This window comes from Emys orbicularis, chromosome 1 (assembly GCF_028017835.1).
Source record: "Emys orbicularis isolate rEmyOrb1 chromosome 1, rEmyOrb1.hap1, whole genome shotgun sequence".
In the NCBI taxonomy this organism is placed as follows: domain Eukaryota; kingdom Metazoa; phylum Chordata; order Testudines; family Emydidae; genus Emys; species Emys orbicularis.
Window position 1 is genome coordinate 59,361,021 of NC_088683.1, and position 22,209 is coordinate 59,383,229.

The 22,209-nt window shown below is 44.9% G+C and overlaps 1 protein-coding gene across 1 annotated transcript in view; it reads left to right on the top strand.

Moving 5' to 3' along the window:
- Nucleotides 1–22,209, top strand: part of TMEM117 (transmembrane protein 117) — a 346,737-nt gene that overhangs the window by 44,896 nt on the left and 279,632 nt on the right. The window contains exon 2 of the mRNA XM_065423784.1: nucleotides 17,235–17,367. Coding sequence (XP_065279856.1) covers nucleotides 17,235–17,367 — 133 coding nt within the window. The remainder of the gene's footprint in view (nucleotides 1–17,234; nucleotides 17,368–22,209) is intronic.

Below are 22,209 nucleotides of genomic sequence, written 5' to 3' on the forward strand. Positions count from 1 at the left end.
TGTACCGGTCAAAGCTGATGAGGGTCAGAAAATAGATACTTCCGTAGATATTAATATTGAAGAATATTCTTTTGAACTGGCAAAATATCTGACTGGAGTATACGGCTAACTTCTGTAGATTATAGTAAACTGAAAAAGGAACCGTGAGAATCCAAGTAAAGTCACAGAGTGCCAGGTTGAAAAGAAATATAGTGCTACTAGTCCATGACTTTATGCTATATGCACAATGTAGTATTGCAAAGATATTTCCCAGAAATCCCAATAATAAAGCAAAAAGACAAACCATAATCAGAAAATAACAGTACCACTCCAGTTTACTATGGGTGTTGCAGAAGAAAGTAATGCATGTAGCATTCAGCATCTTTCCATGGTCTCTGCCTAAAGGGGAAAGTGAGACCAAAAGCTTTTAAAATAAAATGAAAGCATGAATTAAGTCTACTGAATTTACAATTCAGAACTCTGAGTAAAATCCAGCTTGTTTTAATCAGTAAAAACAATTCAGAAACCAGAGGCTATTCTGTAATAGCTCATCTTCAGTACCTGAAGAATATATATATTTAAAAAAGATAAACTATTGCTTTATGGCAGCAGCAGCTCAGACCGTCATTATGAACCTATAGCAAAACATTCTTTCTTTTCCACCTAATAATTGTAATTAAATTTAGCCCTGAGGAGAAAATCTAGGTTTATAGCATGGGAGAGTGACAACTTATTTTTTCATAAGAAAGAGAGAGACCATGCAATAGTAGCATCTTCCCACTGCCCACCAAATGTGCCTTTACCCAGCTCTGGAGGAAAGACCTGTAAGGGTAGTAGTGTAGTTAATACTCAACGCTCATTGTATTCTTGGCCTTTTTGCCATGAATGTCAATAAGTACCTTTATTGATAGTGACATTTGTAATGTGGACATCTGCTCAGCGGCTGGCAGTCTGAGACCTGAAACTCTGAATCCTGACAACCTGGGATGAAATCCTGACCCCACTGAAGTCAATGACAGTCTTATGCCTAAAGCATTTGATAGGTCCCTCTTTATTTTCTGTATAATTCTAATAATAATCTAGCCCATCGACACTGCACTTGCTGGGACTAAGGGGAATTAATTTTGTCTCACTCTCCATGGCATTGCCTGCACAAAGCCCAATTACTTTGACTTTGTCTGATAGGTGGAGGTGGCGAAGAGTGGGTGGGAAAATGGTGATTTTGACCCTAACAGAGTAGCATGGTGTGTAGCTGTAGACGTTCCGGGGTGGGGCTCGTCCCTCACAGGGGGGCCTGGGAGCCAGGCCACCCCGCTACATGGCCCCCCCTCAAGGCTGGCTCCCGGGTACCGGGGCCAGACCCTTCCATACCCCCTAGGCGGGAAAGGAAGTCGGCATTCGCGTGGTCTTTCCCGGTCCGATGGCAAACGGTGAAGGCATAAGGTTGCAGCGCCAAGTAACACCGCTGTAGCCGCATATTATGGTCCTTCATGCGGGCCAACCACTGGAGAGCAGAGTGGTCGGTGACCAAGATGAAAGGGGCTCCTAGGAGGTAGTAGCGCAGGGCGTCACAAGCCCACTTCGCGGCTAGGGCTTCCTTTTCCACCACCGCATAGTTCTTCTCTCGGGGGAACAGCTTCCGACTGATGTAGAGGACCGGATGCTCTTCCCCGCCGACCTCTTGGGAGAGGACTGCCCCGAGGCCCACCTCCGAAGCGTCTGTTTGCAGGACAAAGGCCTGGTTAAAATCGGGGCTATATAGGACTGGCTCTTGGCAGAGGCTTGTTTTGAGGGTTTGAAAGGCCTCGTCACACTCGCGGGTCCAGACCACTTGCCGGGGGCTTTCCTTCGTCAAGAGCCCTGTTAAGGGGGCGGCAATTGCCGCAAATTGGGGGATGAAGCGTCGATAATACCGCGCCAGCCCCAGAAACTGGCGTACCTGCCTTTTCGTGGCGGGCGGGGGGCAGGTCGCAATGGCCTGCACCTTGTCCACCAGCGGTTTTACCTGTCCGTGTCCGATAGCGTACCCCAGATACTTAGTTTCTTGTCGGCCGATGCAGCACTTCTTCGGGTTGGCCGTTAGCCCGGCGGCCCGCAGGGACCTCAGGACGGCTGCGACCCTTTCTAGATGGTCCTCCCACTGCGGACTGTAAATGACCATGTCATCCAAATAGGCCGCCGCGTAGTCTTGGTGGGGTTGGAGGAGGCGGTCCATCAGGCACTGAAACGTGGCCGGGGCCCCGTGGAGGCCGAAGGGCATTCGGGTAAACTGGTATAGGCCCGTAGGGGTGGCGAATGCAGTTTTCTCCCTGGAAGTAGGGTCCAGGGGGATTTGCCAATACCCCTTGCTAAGGTCAAGGGTCGTGATGTAACGAGCTCCTCCTAACTGGGCCAACAGCTCGTCTATCCGGGGCATGGGGTAGGCATCAAACTTGGAGATGGCATTCACGCGCCTAAAGTCGATGCAGAACCGTTGGGAGCCGTCGGGCTTTGGTACCAGCACGACTGGGCTTCGCCACTCGCTGTGCGAGGGTTCAGTCACCCCCAGGTCCAGCATCGCCCGTACCTCCTCGTCCACGACGCATCTCCGGTGATATGGCAAGGGCCTGGTCACGCCGCGAATCACCATCCCCGGCTCCGTTTGGATCCTATGGTACACCAGGGTGGTGGCTCCCGGTTGGGCCGTGAAGGTGTGACGGAAGGCTCGTAGGAGGCACCGGGTTTGCTTGAGTTGGTCCTCCGTTAGGGTCTCCCCAAGTTGGGGTTCCTCAGGGTCCTGGGTATGGGCTATCTGGGGCCCTAGCTCGGGTTCTGGCGGGTAGAGGTTAATCAAAAGCCCTTCCCGTTCCCGCCAGGGCTGGAGCAGGTTGATGTGGTACCGCTGTATCCTCTTCTTCCGATCGGGCTGGTCGATCTCATATGTAACCGGGCCCACCTTCCGGACCACCTCATACGGCCCTTGCCAGCGAGCCAGAATCTTCGACTCACTGGAGGGGAGAAGGAATAATACCCGGTCTCCGGGTAAAAAGTCCCGTGTTTGGGCGTCCCGGTTGTAGGCCTGGGCTTGCGCCTCCTGGGCAGCTTTCAAATTCTCTCGGGCTCGGTCTCCAGCCTGCTTAAGACGGTCCTGGAGCTGGATCACGTACTTTAAGAGGCCCTGGGCCGGTGAGGGGGTTTGCTCCCAAGTTTCCCTCATTAGGTCCAATAGGCCTCGCGGTCGACGGCCGTACAGCAGTTCGAACGGCGAGAAGTTCGTCGAGGCCTGGGGGACCTCTCGGACCGCCAGAAGCAAGGTGGGAGTAGCTGGTCCCATCGGCGAAGGTCCTCCTGGGGGAACTTACGGAGAATGTCTTTTAGGGTCCGGTTAAACCTCTCGACCAGCCCGTCCGTCTGGGATGATAGACTGACGTTCGCAGTTGCTTGACCCCCAGAAGCTCTCACACCTGCCGGAGCAACCGCAAAGTAAAGTTTGTCCCTTGATCTGTAAGGATCTCGCGGGGTAGGCCGACGCGGGCAAAAACCTTCACCAGCTCATCGGCGATGGTGCGGGCTGTAATGTTCCGGAGGGGAATTGCCTCGGGGAACCGGGTAGCATAGTCTAACATCACTAAGATGTATTGAAACCCTGCACTGCTCTTGGGAAGAGGCCTCACCAGGTCCATGGCCACGCGCTCGAAGGGGGTCTCAATTAGGGGCATCGGGATCAACGGGGCCTTGGGAGTCCGCGCCGGGGCGGCCAACTGGCAGCCCGGACAGGAATTACAGTAATTCTTTACCTCCTGGTACACCCCCGGCCAGAAGAAGCATCCCAGAATCCGGGCTAGAGTCTTCTCGTGACCGAGGTGTCCAGCCGCGGGGACGTCGTGGGCCAACTTCATGACGGACTGTCGATGACACCGGGGAACGAGGAGTTGGGTCTGGGTCTCCCCCGTGTGGGCGTCCCGTTCGACCCGATACAGGCGCTCCTGCCGCAACTCAAAGTGTGGCCACTGGGCCGCTCGACCGGGGTTGAGGACAGTCCCGTCCGTCACGGCCAATTGTTCGTATACCTGCTGAAGTGTGGGGTCGGCCCGTTGGTCCCGGCAAAAGTCCGTGGTGGGCGAGGGATCCTCCCCCGCCCCGGGGGAGCGTTCTCTGGTTCTCCCGCCGAGCTGGTTGTCTCGGGGGCTTCTCTCTCCTCTCCTTCGCTCTCGGGGGCCTCCCCTTCTAAGGCTGGCATGGCCCGCGGGTCGTCGCCTGTGTGGCGGCTGAGGATTGCTGGAAACTCCGGCCAGTCCCGACCCAGGATCACGGGGTATGCCAGTCGCGGGACAAGTCCCACCACCATTGATCGGGTGACCCCCTCAATCGTCAGTTGGGCCCGGGTACTCCGGTAGGGCCGTATGTCCCCATGGATGCACTGCAGGCGAATTTCCCCCAGTCGGGCGTCAGCCGGGGGACCGAAGTGTCGGCGGACTAGCGTCTGTCCGCAGCCCGAGTCGAGGAGGGCCACCGTCGGGTATCCCTCAATGACCACCGGTACGGTGATCTTAGCCGCTTGGGAAGGACGGGCACGAGCCTCCCCTGTACAGACCTGACCAAAGGTACACTCCAGCCCTGGGCAATCCCGCTGGAGATGGCCGTACTCCCCGCAGGAGAAACAGGGCCCCAGGGTTGCCCGTCCCGTCCGGAGCCGAGTCCCAGGGTGGGTTCCAGGCGGACTTCGGTGGTCTCTTCGCCCGGTGGGGATCGGGATCCGAGCGGGTCGCCCGGGTACCACCGGGGCACGAGTCCAATCCTCGGTTCCCCGGGAGGAAACCCGTGAGTCCGCTCGAGCGGGCGCCCCTTTCTTCTTGGGGTTAGGGCGCTCCGCCCCTGGTGGGGCTACTTGGAGTCCCGGGCCTATCGGCGTTTCAGCCGCGAGGAAGTCCTCCATTAGTGACACGGCGGCGGCCAGGGTCGCTGGCCGGTGGCGGAGGACCCAGGCCCGTCCCCGTGGTGGAAGAACGTGGGTGAACTGCTCTAGCAGCACCTGCTCCATTACCTCTTCCGACGTTCGGCGCTCGGGCTGCAACCACCGCTTGCAGGTTTCCCGGAGTTCTTGGGCCACCCGCCGAGGCCGGGCCCCCGTGGGGTAGGTCAGACTCCTAAACCGCTGGCGGAAAGTCTCGGGACTCACATCCAGGGCGTCCAGAATGGCAGCCTTTACTTGGCTGTAGTCTTGGGCTGCTTCCACCGACAGGCCTTGATAGACCGTCTGCGCAGTCCCAGTCAGGTACGGGGCCAAGATGGAATCCCATAGCTCCGGGGCCCAGCCGGCGACGACGGCCACCCGCTCGAAGGTGACGAGAAAGGCTTCAGGGTCATCGCCGGGTACCATCTTCGTCAGCTGGATCGGGGGGCTGGGCCGTGTGGTCCCGGCTGCGCCTCCCGGCTGTGCCTCTCCAGGTCGGGCCAGTGCTGCTGCGAGCTGCTGAAGACATTGCCGCTGGAAATCCTGGTGCTGGGTGACTAGGTCTTGAACGAGCTGGTTCCGTTGCGTTCCCAGCTGCTCCACGAGCTGCTGCTGCAGCTGTGCGGCCTGCTGCTCCTTTTGCTGTTGCGACTGGGCCGCCTGCTGCCGCTCCTGGGTTTCTGTCACCAGGGCCAAAAGCTGGGACAGATCCATCTCTCGGGAGGGGGATCTTTCTCCCCCAGCCCCTCTCTCCCCGGAGTCGAGAGTTCGCGCCCACATCCTGGGCGGAACTCCTCAGAGAAGGCACCACGTGTAGACGTTCCGGGGTGGGGCTCGTCCCTCACAGGGGCGCCTGGGAGCCAGGCCGTCCCGCTACAGTAGCATTCTGTATATTTAATAACAAGGGTTTTATGCTGATAAAGCTTGTTGTAAATTGGAGAAAATAAGGGTGGTAGTTATTAAATATTTTCCAAGTCAAGTTAACTCTGACAAGTTAACAAGTCTTTTTTGTGGTCATTTGAATGAAAGGGTTTCGTTTACTATACTGTATGATTTGGTTTCAAATATTCCTTTGATCTGAGGTTTTGTGAATAGTTAGCACTAGATTTGTCTTTTTCAGTTATTTAGCGTGCTGGAGTGAAATCATACTCTGCCTTAGTTTAGCTTGCCTTTTAATTTTAATTTTATTTTTATTTTTTTCTAAATTTTGCATTCCCAACAAATAATTAATTGAAGTTTGAACGTTTTGCTGGGCTGGGTCACAATTAAGTCTAGCTGGTTATGTTTGTCACATCTCTGTCCAGTTTACTGCAGCAGCTCCCAAGGGTGGAAAGTCTGCCCAAAGCAGAGGTGCAGAGCAGGGCAATCTATTCACCATCCGCACTCCAGTGGAGAGGCTCCCTATTTCTGCTGCTTAGGGAATATTCAGAAGCTTTTACTCAGAATAGAACACACATACCTTGTGTGACAGAATATATTGTCTTCCAACGTGCTACTGATTTCCTGAAAAAAGTCAAGAATGAAGTTGTAGATGTGGTGGCATTTCCATCATGGGTCACAGACCTGCAAGGTAAGCAAGTACTTTATTAGATGGAGAAACTGAGGCTCAAATTAAGAGCTTGATGCAGCAAGGTGGTAAGGGCACTTAGCCCCTTCTGGGGACATTTATCTCTAATTGACGTAGATGGGAATTGAAGGGGCTCAAAACTGCCAGTTGAGAACCCAACAGCTTGGGGACTGGGACCAAAATTGCTGAGAAACTTGTGGTAAAGTTTGGAAATAACCTGGATTTCTTGACTTCCGGCTTGTGTTTGAACAAGACTATTTTGATTATGGCTCTCTGATATCTGGATATAAAGTCTTACTTAGTAAACATACATTTGTAATAGGCTTACTCATGATGGCTAAATCATGATACCCATATTTGAAATATTAAAATAGCTATGATGCCTGTGCAATTACTATCCTTAATCGTTATTTATATTACAATATTGGTCAGAGCATCAATCTGGATTAGGGCCACATTATATTATCTATTGTACAAACACTTACGAGATGGTCGCTACCCCAAAAGCCTTATAGGTACTGATGGTGCTTATTGTACCATACCATAAATTTATCAAAGATTTCTGGTGATAACAGAAACCGTCTGAGAGAGATGTGACATGGAATTTACAGTCACATCATTTAAAATATTTCCTGTAATCTTACCTAAACCATTGGTTGCAGTCTGAGATCCATTAATTTCACAGGATGCTCTTGCCCTTCAGTTTTATCCCCTTGACCCACAAACTTTCCCCAACTCCCCTCCACCCTCTGCATCTGCCTGGTTGTCTGCCCCACACCACAATAGAGTTCTTTCTTCCTACCCTAGCATCCTGTCCTTAGCCACTGAAATGGTTGTTCATTACTGCTCTGCTAGCCAGTACCACCAGAGTAACACAATCCAGTAGATTTGATTAGTTCAATTTCAGAATTTAGGACTATGACATTGCATTTGTGAGTTATGAGAATTTTGTTCCCACAGATTGCAGTGTTCAAGGCTGAGTCCATGTATTATTAATCTATAAATAACTCTTAACGGTGACACAAGGGAAGGAAATTGTTAGTTCAGTGACTAAAACGATGAGCAACAGAAGCACGAAAATATCCTTCTATTGCTAGTGAGCAGTCACATATGCTGTTAGTGCCTGGTCCTTCTTTCACTGAAGTCAACTTGTGTTTTGCCCTTGCCTTCAACAGGGACAGGATTGAACTCTGGGGGGCTAAGAAATATTTTGGAGTCACTGCAAGTATTTTTTTTCAGTTGAACAGAGTCAGCCTTTGATGAAGATGGCCTGGAAGAATGAGTAGATGTGAATGACAAATCAAATCCAAAATAAAGCAAATATCTATGATTTGAAAATTGGATGGATATCAAAATACTCTGTAAGCACTCAGCAGAAGTCTGAGTCACTCCGGGGGCCACACTGACTCCTTCAGCAGTCCTGAATTGGGAAGATGGAAAGGAAAATAAAAGCCACTTTAACTTCCCATCCACATGGGCTGCAAGTTTTGGACTATGTCTAAGAGGTACAGAGCAAAATCTTACTCATGCTTTGTTTGATAGTGTGCTACACTCTAAACAACATAGAAGCATTGTAGGTTTAAAAAATGTGATCCATTTTATTGGATTAATTTCCACATCTTTTCATTGGCGTGTTTTTTCTTTAGGATCAGAAAGAAATATGGGTTAGAACTCTGGCAGCTCCCCTCCCTTTGAATAGCTACAAGCTGTTTTAGGAGCCAAGTTGGCTTCTGTTTCTAGAAGAAATTAGGTTGCTCAATCCTTTTTAATGATATAGAACAAATAGGGCCAGATCTTCACCTGGTGTAAATTGCCTTAGCTGCATTGTGGCTTGAGGTATATTGCTTGTAACAGGTATGCTAATTCACCTCTTGGCTTGCCTCAGTGCTCTAAAATCCCCGGGGCTCTGCTTTCCATTCAGCGAATATCTCTTAGGAACTACAGATCCTGGCAAGCAATGAATAGTGAGATAACTGAATCTCCTTTGGCTACTATACCTGCCTTGGCCTCTAAATTGTTGGGCTCAGTAGAGTTCAATGTTTGTACAAAAATGATTTATTGAACTTGTGTTTTGAGCTGGGAAGACTGTATTACATCACTGAAATGAATCTGACCTACCCACAGTTAATTTGTGGTTACGGCTTATTCAAACAACCATTCATATGGCATCTCACATAAAATATTGGGCAAAGATTGTCTTCCATTAGACTTGGGCCAATATTTTTCCAAAAATATTCTATTGTATAAGTAATTTTATACGAAGGACCATGTTCTTCCCTGGTATAACATTATTGATTTGAACGGAGTTACACCAGGGATTAATTTGGTTCTATATTATTGAAAGATTAAATCCAACTACAATCTAGAAAGACATTACATCACATGCTATTTATATAATTTAGTTCCTTAAGACCCAATCTCTCTTAGTCCATTTTCCCCTCTTCTCTGCTGTTCCTTAAAATTAAATGCCATGATTTTAAATGAATTGCTTTCTTTCTCTTTATTGACCTCCACAATGCTACCTGGCCATTCATGACTGTATTTGAACCTGCCTGTGCTATTTAGGTTGGATTACTAGTTTTTGTCGTTGTGTTGTGATGTTCCATCGGTGTCTTTTCTGTATTACTGACTGAACACCATGTAATATATTCTCATTAGTTGCATATGCTCTCAATACTGTTCTTGTTAGTTCACGTTCTACACAGCCTTATAAAACTAATAAAAAGATATTAAGAAGAGTTTTGTTATAAATATATTATCAAACGTAGTTTGCAATGTTTGTTCACTCTAACATCTTATCTTGTTGGTTATTAATCATTCGGTACAATACGTTGTTTGCAGAATCAAGTTCCTATAATAAAATGTAATGAACTGTTAAAGTTGAACATTTCAAGTTCAACTGCATTCAGCATATTATATTTTCAGGATTTATGTCTGTTAGTATGCATGGAACAAAATATAATATAAAATATTCCTAGGATATTAGTGAGTATATGTTGTTAAGTTTTTGTAACATTTTAACAGATAATCCACAATATAAACTCTTTCATCAGTCAATGAAGTTATGAACCTATCTGAGAGTTAGAGTAAATCAAATCCTATATGGCAGAAATAAGCTACAGTAGTTGGATATTTAAGAATTTGCCAAGATGAAGCAAACATTACTTCATTAAAAAAGTTACATGCATTTCTGTATGCATGTATGTATTGATCAGTGTGAGTGTGATAGATGTATTTCTATAAAATAGGAAAAAGGAAGTCACTTTAAAAGAATAGAAATGGAAGGAGTATTTAGCAAATCTTTCCCTTACCTTGTCTGAAAATGCTGAAATTATCTGTGATACAGGATTCTCTGTTCCAAACCATGTTTTTACTTTCCATTAACCTGGAGCTTTTTCTAAGTACAATATTTTTCAAATATTGTTAATAATCTGTGGATTTAGTAATATTCCATATACTGTGATTACTCTTCAGAGAGCAATTGTCAAACTGCATAAGAGAGATGTCTTTTACCATTAGGCTCCTCCTTTCAGTAAGGGAGGATACATTTCTATTACCATATTTTTTTCTGCATCCACCCAGTTTTACCATTAAAAAAGACAGGTCTTATTGTAAATCCCAGAATCAGGTAAAACCATGAAACTATGCTTCAGTTGTTGTACATGATGTGTTAGGATAGAGTTGCTCCTTGCTGTGCTTTTTGGAATGGAATGATTCCATCAGTTCGCCTTTGGGCAGTGGACATGTAGTCTGATCACAAGCCATTAGAAGGTATCATGAAGAAGCCACTGTTGATTGCACCCAAGTCACTACAACACAGGTTATTCAGTCTCCAGTGTTATGAGGTGAGGATAAGTTACTGCCAAGAAAATCAATACTGGTTGCACATACACTGAGCAGGGCATACCTTCCAGATTACAACATGGATGGCTCTCCAGAACAGATTGTCTATCACGAGGCTACAGAAACTTCACCTCTCTAGTAGGAATTTCCAGGTAATCCAATAAAAGCACCGAAGTGGATGGGGTGCTACGATCAGTAGCACCCCCTCCTGTACCCAAACTCCCTCCCTCTTAGTTAACTAGAATTTTTGACTTACCAGAACCTCTCATTTCCCCAACATGATGGATAGCAAAGCTTTTACTGTAGTAGGCCGGCACAGGGGCTGATGGGCTGGAGAACCAAGATTCTGCTTCCCGTGAGAAGTCACCATGGTCCAGCAGAAGAACGATTGGCAGTACACATAAGCAGTTAAGAGAATGTCAACCTAGGTGGGCAGCTCACTACAATAAAACCAAGAACCAGATCCCACTGTGACGTTGCACTCCATAATGTTTTATGGAAATATGCTTATGAGTATGAATATGATGTAACTGGAATATGCTTTAGGCAAAAGGTCTCTTGTAAGGTATCATTACAAAGCTTATAATCTACTGAGTGTGTTCATCCTTTTTGTATGCATGTATCATTCTTGTATCTGAAGCTAGAAATATGAAGTATAACTCTGAGGTGGATATTGTAATTATGCAACATGTGGGCCATTAATGGCGGTTTAGAATCTTGATGGCTCCCATTGACTAAGACAATTGGTTGTAAATGGTTTATTACCTGCAAGCCTTCCTGTGTCTGTGTGAGTCAGCCCAGGAAGAATGGAGGCTGGGGTCTCACAGGACATGTGATCATGTCACAGGATACTTGAATCCATCTTAAATCTGGTACTTTTCTGTTTAGAAGGAGGGGTGGGGACCCAGAGAGACAAAAGATTCCCGCCTTGTGCCAAAGCTATAAAAGGGGGTGGAACGGAACAAAGGGGGCTGCCAGTCATGAGAACATCCCTAGTTTCCACCTAAGATGTCTGCTGGAACTAACAAGGACTGTACCAGGGGAAAGATTTGGCCCAGACTGGGAAGGAGTCTAGTCCATGAAAGAAGCTTACTGGAACATCTCTGAGGGTGAGATTTTTACCTGTAATCAGTTTCTTAATGTATTAGGCTTAGACTTGCATGTTTTTACTTTATTTCATTTGGTGACTTACTTTGTTCTGTCTGTCTATTACTTGAAACCACTTAAATCCTACTTTTTATGCTTAATAAAATCACTTTTATTTATTAATGAACCCAGAGTAAGTGATTAATACCTGGGGGAGCAAACAGCTGTGCATATCTCTCTATCAGTGTTATAGAGTTTGAGTTTACCCTGTATTTATGGGCAATTTATGAGTTTACCCTGTATACGCTTTATGCAGAGTAAAATGGATTTATTTGGGGTTTGGATCCCATTGGGAACTGGGTGTCTGGGTGCTGGAGATAGGTGACCTGCTGAGCAGTTTTTGGTTACAGTCTGCAGCTTTGGGGGGCATGGACCACACCTGGGTCTGTGTTGCAGCAGACTAGCATTGCAGCAGTCCCAAGCTGGCAGGGAAAACGGGCTCAGAGGTAATTCCAGCATGTCAGGTGACAGTCCCAAGGGGGTCTCTGTGACTGAACCCGTCACACCCACTACACACGGATGAGAAGGTCTGGGTTCAGCCAGCAAATAGCCACACAAAACAATAGCAAAAGGCAACACAGTGGACACGGGTCCTATGAGATAGCTACAGAATCAGAACAGTGGTAGAGACTACATTGAAGGCAACTGTTGAGTAGCAGCAGACAGCCAGAGCACCCAGACATACTGGGCTAAGGCTAGGACTAGGTGGTTTTAGAAAGACCCTCAGCCAGCCTGATGTAGGAGAGTCTGAAGAAATGAGGTATATGAGTAAGCCAGCCAACAAAATGAAGACAGCAATAGGGTGGAAGCAAGTCCCCCACCAACAGCTGCAATGTACAAGAAGTGGGAGACTGGTTCAAAGACCAGCCCACTTTAAAGACTGAGGTCTAACAGACTGCAATGTGCTGGTGGTAAAGGCCATGTCCCTGAGTTGGTCTATCTCAGGGGTCAGCAACCTTTCAGAAGTGGTGTGCCAAGTCTTCATTTATTCACTGTAATTTAAGGTTTTGCGTGCCCTAATACATTTTAGTGTTTTTAGAAGGTCTCTTTCTATAAGTCTATAATATATAACTAAACTATTGTTGTATGTAAAGTAAATAAGGTTTTTAAAATGTTTAAGAAGCTTCATTTAAAATTAAAATGCAGAGCCCCCCGGACCGGTGGCCAGGACCCGGGCAGTGTGAGTGCCACTGAAAATCAGCTCACGTGCCGCCTTTTGGCATGCGTGCCATAGGTTGCCTGCCCCTGGTCTATCTACTAGTAATCTCTGGCCCCAGCAAGTCAGCAAATGCTGGCACAAAACAAACAACAACAACAGTTAAAAGGAAAGATGTCACAACCTGCCTGGAACATGAAGGGAGGCACACAGACTGCAGGAAGGAATAGTTTGGTAGAGGCAGCAAGAAGTCAGTCTGTTTACACAGTGCTTGAATTCTAGCTGCAGTTGCAGCATCTCTGTTAATAAAGAGCCAGTTTAGTTTTAGAAACATGGAATGCTCTCATGTTATTACCCTGGACATTTGTCTGTCAGTTAATATTTTATATCTCAATGTCATTATCAAGAATATTTGTTTTCATCCATGGAACTCTTTTTATACAAGGAAGTATTGTCATCTCGATTTTTACAACTAGGGAAACTGAACTATGCTCCCCATAGATAAACTACGTATTCTTAGTCCTGGATTTACTTCACCTTCCCAAGCCCAGACCACAGGATCAGGTTTTCCTTGCAACATGCTGATAAAAATATTTTTTTAGAAATTAAGAGTAGTGTCTTGTACACAAAATCTTAAAGAGGTCATCTCATAATGGCCCCTTATGCCTTATAGATCAGCACCACTGCTCTTTATAAAGGACCAATACCTTTAACTTTTGAAAGTTCAGCTTCATTCACATTCACCAGTTTACATTTAGGTGCAGGGTCTGGTAAATGTGGGCAGTGTCTACAGAAAATACACTAATTAGAAATGAGCTGTTCAAATCTAACCTAGCTGCTTGTTCAAAATTGCTGTGCAGAAGTGAAACTGAGCCAGAGTTTCACATTGATTACTTGCATTTATCATTCCCCAGCCCTCCTCAAGTTCTGCTTCTGGGCTTTACCCTTATTACAAACTGCTGGTGAGACTATTTGTATATGTTGTGCAAAACCATGGTAAACACTTCACATACTGAACCCTCCAGAGGGCTCCCTCTGCAGAAGGGACCCTAGTAATCGGGGGATATACTGATGTGCTTTGAGATAAGATGATGATTCTGTGCAAACTAAAAAGGCAGAAGTAGCAAATCACCTGTTAGGTGGATGAATAAAATGCTTAGTGCCAAATTCTGCTTAGTCTTATACTGTTTGCTATCCCAGTGAAATCAATATTGGATTGCACAGGATGTGTGTCAGGGCAGAATATGGTAGGGTTACCATATTTTAGTTTTAAAAAAGGAGGACACTCCACGGGGCCCCAGCCCCGCCCCAACTCCGCCCCTTCCCCAAAGTTCCCGCCCCAACTCTGCCCCCTCCCCTGAATGCTCCGCCCCCTGCTCCTCCCCCTCCCCTGCTTCCCGCGAATCAAATGTTCGCGGGAAGCCTGAAACAGGGAGGCAGCAGGTAAGCTGGGGCGTATGGTAACCCTAGAATATGGCCTTTGGTATAACAAAAATTTAGCAAAAATGGACTCTATCTACTTCAAATATTTGATAAGGGAAAAGGCTCCCATTAGACAGATGAGAGAGAATAGGATGAATGAGTCAATGGGCTTTCTCCAATGGTTGAAATGAATCATAATGGCCAGTAAACCTTCCCAGTTCCACCTCAAAAATACCAGCAATCTGTTGCACTGAGTTTCATAATTTAGCCTGTCATGTTTGAAGATACAATATTGGAAATGTGTGGGTAAAGTACTAAGCATTTTCAGTGAATAAATGGTGAGAAAATGTTTAAGATTTTAGCTGATGACCCTTTAGCATTGCTGCCTACAGCAATGTGCTGTATATCACCACCTGTCATATTTAATCAGACAATCTCCTTGCCTGGTATTTAGCAGCAAGTCTCTTATGTTTCTCATATGTTGCCTCATCAGTAAAAATTCCTTCTGTAGTCAGGTTATTAGTGGAGTGTTAAATGTAATATGCTGATCTAAGCCCTTTTAAAAATCAAATCTGTGATATTTTCTTTCTGTTTTTGCTGGGCCTCAGGCCCTGAATGCAAAATAATTCTAAACCTTCCCGCTTTCACCCACCCACTCTTTCTTTGATCTTTAATCGTTGCAAATGAAGAGCCAAGCAGATGCTAGGAGTCATTACAGCTAAGTGTAAACTGTAGAACTGGGGTATGTCATTATATTGCAGAAAGACTGTTGTGCCTATGACAGTAAAGCCAATCCTACTCCAAATAAACTTGTAATATTATATTTATGAAATGGTAAGAACATTAACATGAAAATAATCACAGCTCAGATACTCCAGAGAACATTTATTCCTCTGAGATGCAGTGACAATTTCTGGCTAGGAAATGAAAAATGATTATCTTGTTAGTAGCACTGCATGCTCTGCTTTGCAATGTGATTATTTACTATTTCTACTACATTAGCACTTCGGGCATGTCTACACTGCATCTGGGAGCTAGCTTCTCAGCCTGGGTCCATAGACTCGTGTTAGCAGGGCTCTAACACTAGCTGTGTGGACGTAACTCTGACACTGCAGCTGGGGCTGGAGCTCAGACTCCCTAGTTCACCCACTCCCACAGGCTTCAGAGCCCAAGCTCCAGCCCAAGCTGCAATATCTATGATGCTATCTTCAGAGGGCTAGTGTGAGCCTTGATAAAACAAGTCTGTGGATCCGGACTGGTAGGCTCGCTCCTAGGTGTAGAGGAAGTATTATTATTTCCGTTTTACAGGTGGGGAACTGAGGCACAGAGAAGGTAAACAGTTTGACCAAGGTCAAACTGGAAGTCAGTGGAACAATAAGAAACTGAACCCAGCTGCCCTGAGACCGAGTGCACAGCCTTAACCACCAGACCTTTCTGTGAAGTTGTCCCATCTCAGCCATTAAGCAGGATTGAGCCTGGTCAGTACTGGAATGTGAGCCCTCCAGTGTCTTGCCACAGTAGTGGTTTTGAGTAGCTCAAACCATCTCAAAATCTCCCATATTGGCATTCCATGGATATTGAACAGGATGCATGGCAACCTGCCGAACTCTACAAGAAAGGGGAAATTGCCCAGCACAATTGTCTTGGATCTTTCTGAGAGAAGGTTACAGGACAACTGCAGTAAACCAAACCCTCTGACTCAGGCAGTAATGTTTGGTAAACACTTGTGGTAATTAAGGATCCCCTTGTACATTTTGAAGAATAGGTGTGGCCTCGCTGCAACTGGTCAGAAAATCAACATCTAAATGAAATTTCAAAAAGAAGTTGGGGGGCGGGGAGGGGGAATTATGTGAATATTTGTGTTTGTTTGTTGTTTTTGGCCAGCTCTAGGCTAGGCCAAATTCTAATTTAGGAGTTCCCAATCTAAGGGCTCAGTCTAAGGTGCTGAGCATTGTGGGCCTGATTCAGTATAGCACTTAAGCATGTGCTTAAGTGCTTTGCTGGATAAGGACCAGAGTACTCAGGACTTTGCAGGATCAAGCCCTAACTTAGGAAATAACCCTTCAGTTGTATAATTCCCCTTCTAAACAAACACCTTCATACTCCTTGAACTGGAGTCCTGCTGCTCCTGACTCAGAAGGACAGCAGTGTTTCCACTTCCAATCACTGCTTTTCAGTGTACATATTATTTGTAAGACATTTTGGGGGAACAGTTAAAGTAAAAGATGCTTAGACAATTTAAAACATTTTAGTGGAGAAAAAGGTGATAGGTGCTAAGAAAGATGTGGATTAAATATTAACTGGGTAGAGTATGTTTGATTATTGTTTATTTTACTTCTTGCAAAAAGAAAACCCCTGTGTGTTTTCATTGCATTTATGAACCAGATACCCTGAAGAGATTTTAAGCTTGGTTATATTTCCTGTTATAGAGCAAACCAACCTTCTTTGGCTTCAGTATGGTATTTACACCATTTTTTCATTTTGTTTTTTTAAAATGTTTTCTGTTTTGCATTTTGGCTTTTCCTGAGCCTAACAGTTTCCTGTGTTTTTTGCACAGGTTGCCATTTCTTCTCTCTGTTTGCAAAATAGTTTGTTATTGTTTCTTATGAATTTTAGCACCCCTGTCAGATCAAATAATAAGATTAAGGAATTCTATCAATGCCACAGAGTGTGGATATAGTCTGCAAGCCCTTTGGTGGGGAATTTGAGAAGTGTGAACTCAGAACTCTAAGGCACATCCTTTGCAAAAGTATATCCTATAAAATAGTTAACCTACAGCATAGCACAGTACAAAAAAGTGACTCTTGCCCTGAGTATTAAGTTGGCTTTTAGATTAATTCCAGATACATTTTCCCCTTGTTCAGCTCATGGGGTTCTGCATAGATACAGGGGGTCCACACTAGTGTATCAGATTGTAAGAGCAGGGCCTAAGTTGGGTGGACATCAGTTTATGGAGCGCATACCCTAATACCTTATAATATTGCAGGAATATTCCCCAGTTATGCTGAGTGCAAGAAAAGGCTGAAAATGGTATAGAAACTGTAAAATCCGGAAAAAAATTACAGAAAATCGAGTTACTGTATTTCATAAGTACAGTTTAGCAAACTGTTTTGCTCTTGCTATAAAGTAGAGATCCATTTGTATTCTGGATAAAATAGAACTGATTTCTCATAATATTCACACCACAGGTCAGTTACTCCGGCTAAAGATGTTTCGAGAGGATCATGGATCTTGGATGACAATGTTCTTCAGCACCATTCTCGTCCTTTTCATTTTTTCTCACATTTACAATCTGTGCCTCCTTATGGCAGGGAATATGAGGTAGGCCATGGGTTTTATTTTCTCTGTCTTCTATTGGTGTATATATTCTCTCTGGAATTTATTTTATAGTGTGCTCCTGTATAATTAACAGTTTACTATAATGAAAACTCATTAGCATTTGAAATCTACCTTTTTCACACCTCTGTTTTTCTGAATTTAGGCATGATGGTAATTTAGCAGCTTGACTGACTATGAGGTTTGATGATCAGTGATGAGTAGTATTAAGCTGATTAGTTCACAATTATAAAAATGTGACCTCAGCTATTAAGCCAACTTACTAATGATTCTCGTATCTACTGCTTATAGTTTGTTCACAGAAAAAAAATACATTAAACTGAAGTTAAGGTTGAGCATGTATCAGTAATTTAAGGGTAAAAACATTACAGGGACATTGTAATTATCCCAATACAAAGCATTACAACCCAGGAAATTCAGATGATCAAATGGGTGAATATCTTATCTACTTAGCAAGCCGAAAAAGATCCTATTAAAGAATGTGATGATGTGTTGTTTAATGGACTGAAATGCATTAAGGAAATATAAATGTGATGTATTATAGGTCCCAGTGTGCTGCCAAAAATATATGCAGCATGTGAAGTCCCATTACCAACATAAGATAAAATAAAAGCTGAACTTGACTAGATGATAAAACAACTGGGCTAATAATGTGGTTACCATAATAACACCAAAACATTATGAAGTTGTATTGTTCCAATAGATATGAATAAGGGTATCAAATGCAATTACTATCCTAGGAGAGCAAGTGTCCATGTGGTCAGAAAACCATCAAGGCTCGGAGATGGTAGTTACTGACAGATGCCCAATATAAGCAAGGTAGGATAATCCTCCCAGCTCATGAGGTTTAGGTCTTACATGACCATCCTGCATTTGTGTCTGTTATTGACTGTGTCATTTTGTTATTATTATGCTTTATTTGCATTTGATTTTCCAAAAAATAGAAGACATAACTAGCTCTTGGAGTCAGTGAATACTGGGCCCTGCCAGGTGACAGCATTAAGATTTTGTAACCTTGACTCATGTTCGGAAATGAAGTTAATTCACTCTTGCCAGCACTTCTGTGCCTCGCCTTTATTACACTCTCCCTTGTTTTGTTTGCATACTGCCATCTGTGCTGAAACGACTGTGTGATAGTCAAAGCCTATGTGCACACAGACAGACACAATCTATTTAAAAAATAGCATGTATCAATCAATCTTCTTATAGAACATGAAATAAAGTCTCTCCATCCTTGGTGTTTATGCCAGTCTGATATCTGAAGAAAATTATTATGAGAAATTGACTGTGCTATGCCTGGTGAATCATTTGGACTCACCAAATGCTCTGAAGGTTTAGTGGAATGTGCTTGGTGCATTTCTAGCATTGGGACAGTAGGCAAGAATGTAAACAGTGAAAATCTCACTCTTCAACTGTGTGACTTTGATGTAGAATAATATCACTTCCTCCCACATCATATATGTGTCTGCTATACTTATACTGCAAAATTCTTCCATTCAGAAGCAAACTTTTCAACTGTAGATAGTGTATTCAGACAAAATAGAGCTTGAATTGGCTCTCTCAGAATTAGTGCAGTATGCATTAATTCTCAGAAAAAAACACCAGTTGGGTTTGAGAGACTCATCAACAAAAGAGAGAATGCCAGAGCCCACTGTTTAACTCTGTCTTACAATGGCATTTTAGAGAGTAGATTTCCTCTCATTTTAGTGAATGTAATGTTTATGAAAGCTGCTTGTTTGACTCTATACAAAGGAGTTACAGCATGGATAGCACACTTTGCTACACTGCCTTACTAGTGCAGCCCAATCCTACACTGGAGGAACTGGCATTAAAGGTAAAGGGGTAGGTCAGTATCCATGGTCACGCAGTCTGTAGTCTCTGCACAGATTGCTGACATGCATACTTACTGTGATGTGGACTCCTGAACATTAAATACTTTAAAATAAAAGCATTTACAATAATAAAATCATCCTTCCAAAACAAGGGCTGAGAGCAGGGCTTTTTTTAGGGGTGGGCAAGCAGTGTGGCCACCTTGAGTATCAACTTCTTGGAACGTTTTCCACCCTGACCAGCAAAAGCTGGCTGAGAGAGCCTTAAAACCCCAACCCCCCAAGACTGAGTGGGAAAAGATCAACTCTTCTTGTGCATGTGTGCACATCACTTTGTCCCTCTACCAGCTAGCTTTGTGTGATGGCAGGGGAATGAAGCTGACAAGTTTCTTCATCTCTGAATACTGGATCTTGTCAATGAAAAGTCCCTAGTGCCTCACAGAATGGAGATATTGGGAGAGTGATGAATGTTGCCAGATGCATGTCTGCGCTGGTGAACACAACAAAAACAATGTCCTGTTGGGGGTTGGAGTGGGTAGGTTTGGAGTGAGTGAGTGAGTCCCAAGACAGGAGATAGAGCTTTAACATTGTTTCAAGACTCATCTCGGAGTATGTGATAGGTTTGTGTTTATTGATGAAACTTTTTTTAAAGTGCTGTTTCAATGAGTGTTTTATGTTTGTCAAACCCAAGAATGTTTCATTAGTGTCCCTTTAAAAGTAAAAGTTTAGGAATTGTGCTTTACTGGGCGCTGAAAATAGGTGGCCAGTTTGTTGGTGGCTGAATACACACTGTGCAGCCAAAGGTTGCTTGGAGAGTATGAACAGCTGGATCAAAATCTTCGTGATTAGCCATTTGTGACTGTGACACAGTGGGGATAGATCTCTACTGTATTGGGAACACCATCTTGCCCATGAATGTAATTTCTTGTTAGGGGCTTCCCTTTGTATTGCAACCTCCATTGTAGATTGGGGCATCCATTTTTTGGCAGTAGGGGCTTGACACCTCGTTGAATGACTGTCTGTCTGAGAAGTTGGCACAGAGCAATGTAATGCTATCAGGTCTGATTGTCTCTCAGTTATCAGCCCAACCACAAGAACGATGAACTCTCTCCGCCTGGGTATATGGCCCAATGAGGTCAGAGACTACATTTAAGAGGGGAATTCTCTCTCTGAAGGGAGTGTGTGTAGCAGATCACAGCCACCATGCAGGAAGTCTGGGCTAAGAAGGTAGAAAATCAGAAAAGCTGCTTATCCTATGGAGGCTCACCAAACACAGGACATAGAGGGGGGTGATTTCAGGATTGTTTGTTATTTTCCAAATATCTGTAACTCTCTAATGCTGTTGAAGAGTAAAATGCCTGTGGTTAAGAAATTCCTTTTCTAAACCTGAGTTCATTGCCTGCCTGCCATCTTGCCCCTGAAGGGCTGGAATGCTCCTTTGGGTGGTCTAAGGCAGCTGGACTGGAGGATCTTACTGCCCAAGAAGGGTGCTAGACACAGGGTATCTGGGAATATACCTGAGAGACCCAGAGCTACAAACTGTGACCAGTCACCACTAGAGCAGGTCGAGAATTTTCTACAGAAAATGTTTTTTTTTGGGGGGGGAGGGAATGCCAATTCATTGAAACAAAAACGTTGTGAAAATTATTCACTTTTGATGGAAGACTTCTCACTGCCCCTAGTTCTGAGAGGGGTGAGATAGAAAGAGGGGCCCTGGAATAGCCAGGTGGCTAGGGCACTCATCTGGAATGTGGGAGACCCCTCTTCAAGATCCTGCTCTGCCTGATTCAAAGTAAGGACAGGAACGTGAACCTGGGTCTGCCGTGTTCTAGATAAGTGCTCTTTATCTCTTTTCTGTTGGAGCTGTTCCTCATTGTATAAATATGCTTTTCGGTCACAGACACTGACTAGCCTCGTGGTTAAGGAACTCACGTAGGATATGGACACCCAAGTTCAAGTCCCTGTGACTCCCACATCCCAAGAGAATTCCCTAACCACTGGGGTGGGTCTCTCTGCTTTTCATGAAGCATTTCTAAAGGTCGCAATTTCGTCCTAATGCGGAACCGGAAAAATGTTTGAAGTTGTGAAAATGTTCACAGGACAGGAAAACTATTTCCCACCCAGCCCTTGTCACTCTTCAGACCCTGATGAGATGTGGTTCCTAGCAGGTGGGTTCACTTACAACAGGCTGGTGTCCATCCAGAGAGGGGGACAGGGGCAGGTTGTGACAGTGACCTTCATAACACTGAGGTGGCATGTAAGTTAAGGCAGCTGAGAGTGGCTTATGCACAGATGATGCTAGAGGTTTTATTTCAGGAAGTTCTTTTCTTAAGAACACTAGAGTCTAAAACTGATTAAAGAGAAACCGAAGAACTAGGCTGAGATTTTCAAAGGATCCTAAGGCAGTTATTTCACCCAACTTCCATAGAATTCAATGGGATTTGTGTGCATAAAGCCCCTTTGAAAATCTTGGCCAGAGAGCTTTGCCTAGGATGTGCCTGCTTGAGTGTCTGCCCTGCTCCTTCTGCCGTATTGCCAGGAATGAGGCAATAGTGAAAAGGGTGCTTTCGAGCCGTATTTCTCAGTTGTTACATAGCACTTCTCATCCTTCGGTCTCAGCACTTTCTAAAGGACAGAGTATATCAGTATCCTCATTTCACAGCTGGGGGTGCTGAGTCACAGAGATGAGTGACTTGCTTAAGGTCACATGGTAGGTAGAACCCAGGTCTCCTGACTACCAAGCCAGTGCCCTGTGTGTTTTAGGCCCAAATGTTTAGCCACCTTCGTACTGTTTTAATCTACTATGGCCTTCTGTGGTCTAAATTCTATTATCTTGTACTCAAGTCCACTAGTGCTGGCCCTCTGTCAAAAGTCCTGCCTAGCTCCTGATGTCAGGCATCTCTAGAAGATTATTGGCTCCACGATGTCATAATGCAGACAGGACTTCCAGCAGCTGTCAGGGTGGGTGGACAGCATGTCTATGACAGGACAAAGTTAA